Genomic DNA, 10,754 nt, shown 5'->3' with positions numbered 1-10,754 from the left:
AAAAGGAGCCACGAAATTTGAACCCGTGCCAAGATCGTGCGGGCTTTATCTAGCCACATAAACCAACAATCCAAGCAAGAACTTGTGAATCTTATGGCCGGCCGTTAGATATATTCACACAGAGTGCAAAAAAAGTGTGCATCCGTCAGCCATTGTCTCAACCGGCATCCCAAATACAGATGGCCAATCAAATTTCAGCATGGAAAACTGTATGCTTACACACATGGTGGAAGGCCAAAAAAATTAAGGGCCTTTTTTGACACGTCATGGCCAAGTTTTTGCTCCTCTCTTCCGGCCTGCCCAGCACGGATACTTCTCCTTCATGCCATGTCTTCTCTTTGGCTCCTTTCCTTGTCCACCACTAATGTGAATGAGATGGCAGACAACTCTTGGGAAATCCTTGTAGATGGGTGGAAAAGGGGATTTTTCACCCTTTTGTCCACCGGGCAAGTGTGAACCCACCCTAAGTGAGTAGGCGGGGAGCTCTTAGATACGATCGTATACGGTATACATGCAGACTTATACCTACTTGTAGTTTGATCATCAATTTGGTGCTAGCCATGTTTCTACGTCGCTCTGTACTTGTCTGAGACGACTTGTTGAGTTGATATCCCGGGAAGCGCGAGTAGCTAGCGGAGGAGAGGGAGCAGGAGATGTCATCTCATCATCATCATGCGCTGAGTGTTCCTCACCCGACTGTGCAGCGGTATGCCGTGAGGGCCATCTTCGAGTCGCTTTTCGACCCCAAGCACCAGCAGGAGCAGCAGCAGAAGGACGCTCTTATCACCGAGTGCCTGACATCCACACGCTCTCCGGCCGTAGTGGACGAGGCTGTATCGCAGCTAGGTCGCCTCACGCTTCAGGGCCTCCTCCCTCCTGACCAGGCCTTGCGCTATCTCCAGGTTTCCCTTGAACATGCTGCTCCCGAGTCCCTCCCCTCTATCATCAAATGCGTCGGCTCTATTTGCAGATGGCTGGTCCTCAACGAGCCCAAGGACGTTCTCCAAGGCTTTCAGTCTAGCGATCTCCATCCTTTTGTTAAGGTATTTACCTGCCCTAACGAATTTCATTAGTTTCAGCTCCATTTGTATTAACATGACCATCTGTTGGCAAAAACTTGTTATAAAATATGTGAAAGGGGTACAAAACTTGATTAACCCTAATGAATTTCACTAGTTTCAGCTCCATTTGCATTAATAGGACCATCTTTGGCAAAAATAGGCTAGAAAAGAGTAATTGTGAAAGGGATACGTACTTGATCACATGGTTTGTGAACTTAAGTGGACAGAGCACATGTGAGCTTTACAACAAAAGGCTACAATACGCCATGGGAAATTTCAGATAGGATAGTGGGAGATAAATACACCTCCAATATCACTCCTTATTGTTCTACATGAACACCCGTTTGATTGGTCACTAACCTCACCCAAGGAGCAAAATAAAAAAATGCTTCAGATTTTTCTTTAAGGAAATAAATGCACATGTACCAAGAGAAATCATCTACAATGAGAAAACAATATTGAGAACTATTTGAGGATAGAGTGGAGAATTTACCACTAAGATTAAGGTGAATCAATCTTACTATCCCCTTTGATCTACGAGTAGCATGCTGTAGAAAGGGGCTTGGTGTTGTTTGAATGTTTCCCATTGGCACGGTCATCACATGCCACAAGCTAGTTGAGGCGTTAAGAGGCTGTCAATCAACTTGTGTCTAAATTCATAAAGAGTATCATGTCCAAGGTGGGCTAACCGAAAGTGCCAAAGACGCTCCTCATTAGAAGGAGCTTTCGTTATAGGCAAGCCATATATATGATGAAACTTGGAGCTCTTGATAGTCAGGAGAGAGAGAAATTGTGACATGAGATAGAGGCCATTAGGCTATACCTTGCCATAGTCTCTCACTAGTTTGGTAGTGTCATCAAATGTTAGTGTCAAACTTGACTATCTCAATGCCTTGGATCTTGGACAAAGTGTTGTTACTACAACGGACACCTCCAATAGTAGGCTCTTGTAAGATGAAGATATCTTGAAGGGGAGATGTGTGATTTGTGGCTTGACTAACTTTGATCCACTTGGCCATACAACCACATGGAAAAGTGGGGCGGGTCTCTACAAAAGTAGACTCATGGGGAGTCATCTCATAGGTATGGACTGTTAGAGTCATCACCTGGACAGGCAGGGCCACGAAGGTAGGCACCACGTGGCAGGCAGTCGGCCAGTTGCCACGTGGCAGTTGTCGGATAGTTGTCAATCAGACTGCAGTAGTCGGCTGCATTAATTGTAGCCGAACTGGGTTTTCTGGCCATTATTTTCAGCCTATAAATAGGCTTTGTATTCAGCAGCCTCAGTCAGTTGTCTCTCACAGATTTCAGGCTGTAGACCATGGAGATTGCCCTCGGGGTTTACGGAGACCAAGATCTTCGAGGTCGAGACATATGCACATATTCTCTCTGCACCCGTGTATAATTCTACATCCTTATATGGCATTCTTCACTGTAGATTTTTTGCGTTTCACTGTCTCTTTCTCTCTCTATTCTCTCTTTGTTCACTCTTTCTTGGTCATTCGCTTCCGCATTGGTTTACTCTAACATGGTATTAGAGCATTGAAAGACTGACCTAGGGCGGATCCATCTGAAGAGGAGATTTGAGCACGACACAAGGCTGTGTTTTCAGCATACAAGTGCGAGCAGGTGGGTTGCGCATTAGAACAAGGTTGAGGCAAGCACGGATGTGTGAGAAAAGAGAAGATTTGCTGAAGCTGCTGTTGTTTTTTTTTGCTATTAGAGAAGGAAGAAGGCTGCGTTTTCGGCCTTCAAGTGCAGATTTTACCTTTTCATCACCTCCGGCGGGTGAAGAAGGAGCGGGATGAGCGAACCAAAGCCCTTGTAGGTTGTATTTTCATAGTCAGAAGGGACTGTTCTTTGTGTTTTGTGCAGGCATTGTAGGTGAAGATGTCTTTTGAGGCTGAGACAGAGTTTCAGGCGATCATGGTGATGTGGATTCTTTTCGGATTCTTGATCAAGGATCAAGACAGGTTCTTTCTTCAGGTTATGAGGAGAATGGAGTCTACAAGTTGTGGTTTTCTTCTGCCTTGACTTCTCTTCTTCTTACCTCTCAAACTCAGTCTGAGCTTTGGCATGCTCGGTTTGGCCACCTTAATTATGATTACCTTTGGAAGGCGTCTAAGGACCAATTTGTTCAAGGTTTGTCAGATATTGTGGTGAGTCAGCAGCCTTGTGTATCCTGCATCCGTGGGAAGCAGACTCATGATGTTGTTCCCAGCAAGGTTTCGAGGCGGTCTTCAGCATCCTTGGAGCTTGTTTCTACTGATCTTTGTGGACTGATGAGGACGGAATCTTTTCGAGGGAGCTTGTATTTCATGCTTATTGTAGATGATTCTAGCAGGATGACATGGGTCTATTTCTTGAAGCTGAAGTTGAAGGCTTTCTCCAACTTTAAGGATTGGTTGCTCTTTGAGGAGAACAGATCGGGGTGGAAGCTGAAGACCTTACGATCGAATAAGGGCGGAGACTTTGTTTCTAATGAGTTTACTTGTTTTTGTGCAGATCATGGTATTCACCAGGAGTTTGCCAATACAAACACCCCTTAGGAGAATGGCATCTTGGAGTGGAAGAATCGCAGTGTGATCGAGATGGCTTGTACCATGATGGAGCATCGTCAGACACCTCAGTGTCTATGGGCTAAGGCTATGGCTATTGCAGTTCACATCCTTAATCGTTTCCCTACTTCCGCTATTGTTGGTATGACTTCTTATGAGGTGTACTTTGGGTCAAAACTAGATGTTTCTTATTTTATGGTTTTTTGGGTGTGATGCTTATGTTCACATTTGGAAGACATAGGGTGACAAATTTGAAGCGGCTTCTAGAAGACAAGTGTTTGTGGGCTATAGCTCGCAATGTCAAGGCTATCGATTGTATGATCATGTTAATCCGGAAGTCTACACGAGCCGTGACGTCGGTTCGTGGAGGTTTCAGTCCCAGAGGGGGGTGAGGACTACTCCTCTCGAGCCTGTGTCTCTTGAGGACTCTTCTTCGGATGAGGAGCCTACTTCCCAGCCATCGGATTCACCGATTGGTCCTCCATTGTCGGTGGACCTTCCAGAAACTTCAGTAGATGGAGAATGCCGAGGCGAGATCCAGCCTCCTCGTTGGGCCTGTGACACGCTCCGAGATTTAGATGCACAACGCCCAGGTGTTGATTTCCATGATACTTTTGCCCCACTGCTCGTATGGTGACTATCCGTGCTGTTCTTGCCTTGATTGGTCATAGGAGATGGCCCATCTTTCAGTTGGATGTGAAGTTGGCCTTCTTGAACGGTGATTTGAAGGAGGAGATCTATGTAGAGCAGCCTCCTGGCTTTGGTTCCTCAGATGGGAAGGTTTACAGGTTGGAAAAGGCCTCATATGGCCTGAAGCAAGCTCTGCGTTCTTGGAATGAGAAGATTGATTCATTTCTCCAGGCAAAGTTGGGATATCGGTGCTCTAGGGCCAATCCATAGCTTTATGTGCATACTTCCGAGGGTTGTCGTATGTTGTTTGTTTTGTATGTTGATGACTTGATTGTTACAGGTGACCATGCCCAAAAGGTCAAAGAGATGAAGACATCTTTACATCAAACGTTCAAGATGACGGATTTAGGACTTCTCCATTTTTTTTTGGGCCATGAGATTTATTAGACTCAGAGGGGGGTTTTCATTTCTCAGTAAAGATATGTACAGGTGATTTTTGAGATGGAGGATTGTCGGTCCATTCTACTCCTATGGATCCAAACTAGAAGGCCACTTCACACTCAGATTCTCCTTTGGCAGATGCTACTTACTATTGTCAGCTGATTGGATCATTGATTTGGCTCCTCAACACATGGGTTGATCTATGTTTTGCTGTAGGTCTCTTGGTTGGGTTCATGAGTGCACCTTAGCAGGTGCATTGGTAGGTTGCTCAGAGGATCCTACGGTTTTTGAGAGGGACCTCCAACCTCGGGATTTCCTATCCAGCAGGTACAAGTGCTTCCGATCTTGTTCTTGCAGGTTGGAGTGATTCGGATTGGGCTGGCGATGTGGACCAAAGGCGGTCTACTACAGGTTATTGTTTTACCTTGGGTGTTGGTGCTATCTCTTGGAGTAGCAAGAAGCAGCCCATGGTAGCCCTATCTTCAGCCCTATCTTCGATTGAGGCAGAGTATCGGGCCGCATCTTCTACCACATGTGAGATTGTGTGGCTTCGGCGATTGTTGGAGGTGCTTGGCTATCCCAAGACTTGTGCTACTATTCTGTGGTGCGACAATGAGAGTTGCATTGTCTTGGCACGGAATCCCGTATTTCATGCCCGGACGAAGCACATAGAGATCCAGTACCACTTCCTCCGGGAGAAGCTTCTGGATGAAACCATTGATGTGGAATACTGTAAGACCGAAGACAACCTTGCAGATTGTTTACGAAGGCACTTCCTCAGGCTCTACTTTGCCGACATTCCAAATCCCTCGGTTTGCTGCCTTGTCTAGGATTTGAGAGGGGGTGTTAGAGTCATCACTTGTATAGGCAGGGCCACGCAGGCAGGTGCCACGTGGTAGGCAGTCGGCCAATTGCCACGTGGCAGCAGTCGGATAGCTCTTAGTCAGACTGCAGTAGTCGGCTGCATTAATTGCAGCCGACCTGGGTTTTTTGGCCATTATTTTTAGCCTATAAATAGGCTTTGTATTCAGCAGCCTATGTCAGTTGTCTCTCACAGATTTCAGGCTGCAGACCATGGAGATTGCCCTCGGGGCTGACGGAGACCGAGATCTTCGAGGTGGAGACATACGTAGATATTCTCTCTGCGCCCGTGTATAATTCTACATCCTTATACATCATTCTTCACTGCAGATTTTCTGCGTTTTAGTCTCTTTCTCTCTCTCTCTTCTTTCTATGTTCACTCTTGTTCCAGTCATTTGCTTCCGCATTGCTTCACTTTGACTTGGAATGTGTAAAGTAATGCTAGGGCCTATGAGATGAACTATGTAAAGTAATGCTAGGGCAAACACATAGAAAGTTGAGAAACATAGATTGTATGACACATGATAATTTTAGTTTATAGAATGCTGCATGAAGATGAATGAATGCGGGAATATAAATGATACAATGGGGGCCTCAAAAGAACCAAGGATGAGGTAAGTTGAGAGTGGTGTCAAAGACACCATGAACAGCTTTGCAAGTGTGTTGTACTCAAGATGGATCTTAAAACATAGCAGCACCACTCCACTAGTGATGATAATGTTGTGGGCAGCAAAGGAGGGAGCGAAACATAGTCCTTCAGGCAATAGGATGCCACGAGGTGACTTAGGGAAGCAAACACAATGTTTGCTGGCTGTATGGCAGCTAGACAGGCAGCAAGGGATAGCAATCATGTAGATGTGAGCTGGCTGGATACGAGAGAGTGAAAACGCAGGCTGCTAGAGCGAGAAAGCACCTAACAAAGGTATTGATGATGTGGCAGCAGCTTCCAGTAGTCCTTTAAGGGCAGTCAATGAAGACCACCTGCTGGTGGCAGCTCAGATATGCTGATAATGCTGGCCGCACCCTAGGGGGAAAGCTACAATAGTAGGGCAGACTTCGCCCAAGTTGCCGATGACCTCTAGATGGCGGTGGGTAGTAGGGAGATGAAGGTTGATAACAAGAATAATCAAGGATAGAGTGGATGCCCGCAATTTGCTGTTTTTAAAGGGATTTTTCAGCATTTTTCCTATTATTTAAAGGAAAGCCTTTTATTTTTAATAAAGCCTTTTTGGGTAGTTTTAAGGAGTAAAAATAAGGTATCAATGCATGATAATTTGGGGTTAATGCATTTCTTAATTTTGGTGGCTCAATATGTTGAACTATCAAAACTTGTCTCTAATGTGTTATATTGTTGTGGCATTTTCTAGCTCATTAAATTAGCCCCAAAAAGGCATTCCAACCATTTTGGACAAGGTTCTAAACAATTATATGACACCCTAGACTTTTTTTGCTCCAACATGTTGTATAAAAGGCACTTGGTGCGCACACCACTCTTTATCCCTATTTCCCTCAATTGTTGCCATCATCATTACCATCACCGTCTATCCTCATCATCACCGTCTAGAGGTGCCACCCTTGCTTCCAGCCATCTACTTGGGCATCTTGGTGTTGACAACCTGTTTGCAAACACACTCCTTGCTGATTGCAGCTGCCATGTGTTGGTGTCTTCATGTGCTGTGTATGACTGCTGCCAGCTAGCATGAGTCATGACCTGGTCAGCTGCTGTCCGAAAGCTACTTTTACTTTGCTGTAGTTGCCACTACCTTGTCTACAACATCATCTTCACTCCAAAGAGCCAGATCGCTTCATTCTTAGCATTGGTGATCTAGTTTTTGTGAGAATGCACAATGGAAGAGGAAATGTGAACACAGAGAGAGAAGGGAAGAGGAAGATTGCAATGAAAGAAAGAATGGAAGGAGAAAATCTTCATTGAATTGAATGAAAGATGAATACAAAAGAGGATTGATCAGTCCTTGCACACAAACAAAGATGTCAGTGAGGGCACCGGATCAGGCTAATGACGGAATGCGCCACTGGAAGACAGAGGAGTATCCTTGAATGTTGGTGCTGAAACCTGTAGAGACAAAACTTGTGAATGATCAACCAATTGACTAGGCCTCTTATAAATGGCAAAAAATGTCCAAATCTGGCCGACCTGGTCAAACAGGCTCTAGAAATGGTCGCCAATTTGAACAAAGTAATGACTAAAATACTATCGCCTATTGGATCAGTGGGTTGCCTCATTAGGCTAGTGTGAACATAGTCAAAAACCACTGGAAAAGAAACGCAGTGTGCTGGGAAATAACTAGCCAATGTGAAACACCTAAAATCCAATTGAAAAAGAACTATATGCTCTAAATAGAGCTGCCCCCTCCATCAAAACACATGACAAATTGAATGTCAAAAATACCAATGTCCCTATTTGATTCAAACTAAGGCTCACAAGTAGGAGATGACAGTGCATGACAAACATGACTACTATCAGTTTTACTTGGGGCAACTTGTTTCAGATCTGAATTTTCATTGGATCTGCTGTGTTTTGCTGATGCCAACATTAGCCTGAGTTGTGTTTTGCATTTCCAAGTGTTCATGAGTTGCTTCTGCATTGACTTCTTTAGATTTTTAGTCCAATTTCTCCTTGCCTATGTTGAGAAACCCTTCATCCGTAGTTTGCATTTCTGCGTTTTGTGCCTATGTTGAGAAACCCTTCATCCGTAGTTTGCATTTCTAGGTTTTGTGTTTTGTGTTTAGGGTTTGCAGCCCCAAAAAGGGGCGCCATCCTAGACTGATTGTGTCTATTTATAGGCCATTCTCTCATTCATTCCTTACGGCTGATTCATTCAATCCGTCACCTCTTCTCTCCAACCTCTCCATTGCCCTCACACCCCTTCAGGAGGACATTGCGGTTTGTGGTTCTGTGGCTGTCTTCATCATCTTCCTTGTGCTATGACACCCTTGTTCCCTTGTATCACATTCACTCCATGATTCAGAACTTCATCATTCCATTTATTAGAGTTTCTTCTCTCTTCTCTTCTCTTCTTTATGTTTGCCAAGTTCACTCCATGTTCCTCCTCGCAAACCCTACTGTCTCGTTGGTACGTCATCTTTTGACATGGTATTAGAGCTGGATTTGCTCAAACAGTGGCAAAGATCCTTCACTCCAATGACGGCAAAGACCGGTGGCGGGCTTGGCATCCATTTCTCTTCTTCTTCCACTGCATTAAAATCTCGTTTTTGCAGGTTTCAGGAGTTTTCAGTTTGCTGCCCATACCCCTTTCGTGGAGGACATCGTAGTCTTAGCTATCCCTTGCTGTCATCTACTGTCTGGTGCCTATTTCCAGCCTTCCACCCACAGTTTGCAGTTGTTTACAGCATAGTGACTGTTACTGATTACTCTCCATTCAGAAAATAATCTCGTTTTTGCAGATTTTAGGTATTTCAGCTTGTTGCCCACACCCCGGACGTGGAGGACATCATGGTCCAAGCTGGCCATTGCTGTCTATAACAGTCTGGTACATGTTTCCAGCCTACTACACATTGTTTGGAGTTGATTTCAGCATACTGATTGCTACTGCTGGTTTCTCCTGCGTTTTTAGTATTTCTCTCTCCTGCAGCCTGCGTTTTTAGTCTTTCTCTCTCTTGTACTATCGTTTACATCAGATCCAGCCTTCCTTGGCTGCGTTTTCCCACGAAGATCCTCCTCATTAGAGAAGACAAAGACCGGTGGCGGGTTCGGTATCAACATTTGATTTCTCTATGATTTCTACTATGCATTGGGAGATATCCTTTTTCTCCCTCCCACCCTCTTTTCTCCAGTTTGCCACATTGGTACCTTGGCGTCTCCACTGATAGATTGTCCTTCTACTGGGTGCTATTGTTGCGGCACAAACGGTCATCCCACCGAAGATTGTCGACATCGACCTTTGCTTCCCATCCCTCCGAAGTATATGCGTCTTCCACTAGGCACTCCTTTCTGGGCCACAGAGATTGTTCTGCATCGGCTATTAGAGTATTATGCTCAAGGCAATAAGCGGCACTCGGCGCGCACTAAGTCCTTTCGAGCATACGGAGGCTCTAAGACCTTATGAGGCGATAAGTCCTCTTGGAGACCGCCCCATTGTGCGGAGGTTTCCCCCACTCACTTCCGGGTATAGTGGCTACCACGGCCCACATTTCCTCCACAATCCACTCTCCTGAGAGCCTGTGACTGTTCCCCATCCTTGGCTCATCCTGAGCCTCCTTCTTTCCTACTCTCTTCCACTCAAGTTCAAGAGGCCACTTTTGGGTGCTTTCTGGCTTCTTCTGAGCCCCAGATACCTTCTTCGGCACGATTGGCGACACTTCCTTCGTCATCAAATGCTTCGCAATCTGTGAGCCATGAGTGGTTGGATTCCCTTTTTCTCTCAGATTGGGATTCAAAGGGAGATTTTCTTACTTCGTTCTCAGAGGGGGCTTCTAGTTCTTCTTCAGCTTCACAGGGGGCTCCTACTTCTACTCCTTCCGATTCAAAGAGGGAACCTATGTGCCATGAAGTTCTTCTCACACCACCACCTTTCACTTTCGAGGAGTGGCTCTCCTTTGAGCAGTCATTTCCTCTACTCATACCCAGGATCTAGAGGACCTACTTAGATCGGGGCCCTTGGATCTTCAGCAGCGACTTGGTGGCTAGGCCTTCGTATTCCTTCTAGCATGAAGTTAGGGAGCTAGTGGCTTCTCTCTTGAGGTTGAGTTTCGGGCTCTACAGCTCATCCAGTCTCCTGACTATCTTCAAAGGTCTCCTTTCAAGTGGTATTCTCAGATTACAGGGTGGATCTTCTTCGTCCCTTGGTCAGCATGGAGCCAACTCCTGAGATCCAGTACAGGCATATCCTTATGGTTCTCAGCACCACACAAAGTCCGACATTCCTCCTATGCATTGCATGATTTCATCATCTTTGTACTAGGGCACTTGGGCAAGTGAACAATTTCCCCATGAGGGACATTGTCCAAGTGGCACCTACTGCATGAGCATTCTTCAGCATGTAGCATTGTATCTCCACCTCACTCTTCTCTTATTCCCCTTTTTGGGCCTGAGAGGGGGTGTTGAGAAACCCTTCACCCGCAGTTTGCGTTTGTGTGTTTTGCGTTTTGCGTTTAGGGTTTGCATTTAGGGTTTGGAGCCCCAAAAAGGGGCGCCATCCTTAATTGAATGTGCCTATTTATA

At 45.5% G+C, this 10,754-nt stretch overlaps 1 protein-coding gene across 3 annotated transcripts in view; it reads left to right on the top strand.

Moving 5' to 3' along the window:
• Positions 1-358: 358 nt before the first annotated feature.
• RST1 (ARM repeat superfamily protein) overlaps positions 359-10,754 on the top strand; it is a 198,476-nt gene continuing 188,080 nt past the window's right edge. The window contains exon 1 of one of the 3 annotated variants that reach the window (XM_087696145.1): positions 359-1,043. In XM_087696145.1, the coding sequence (XP_087552271.1) occupies positions 654-1,043 (390 nt within the window). In that variant the 5' untranslated portion in view covers positions 359-653. The remainder of the gene's footprint in view (positions 1,044-10,754) is intronic. The other 2 variants (XM_087696142.1, XM_087696144.1) reach the window with 2 other exon arrangements.

This window comes from Lygodium microphyllum, chromosome 16 (genome assembly GCF_053477565.2).
Source record: "Lygodium microphyllum isolate KBCC chromosome 16, Lygodium_microphyllum_v1.1.10, whole genome shotgun sequence".
Classification (NCBI taxonomy): Eukaryota; Viridiplantae; Streptophyta; class Polypodiopsida; order Schizaeales; family Lygodiaceae; genus Lygodium; species Lygodium microphyllum.
This window is presented reverse-complemented; position numbering and strand designations above follow the sequence as displayed.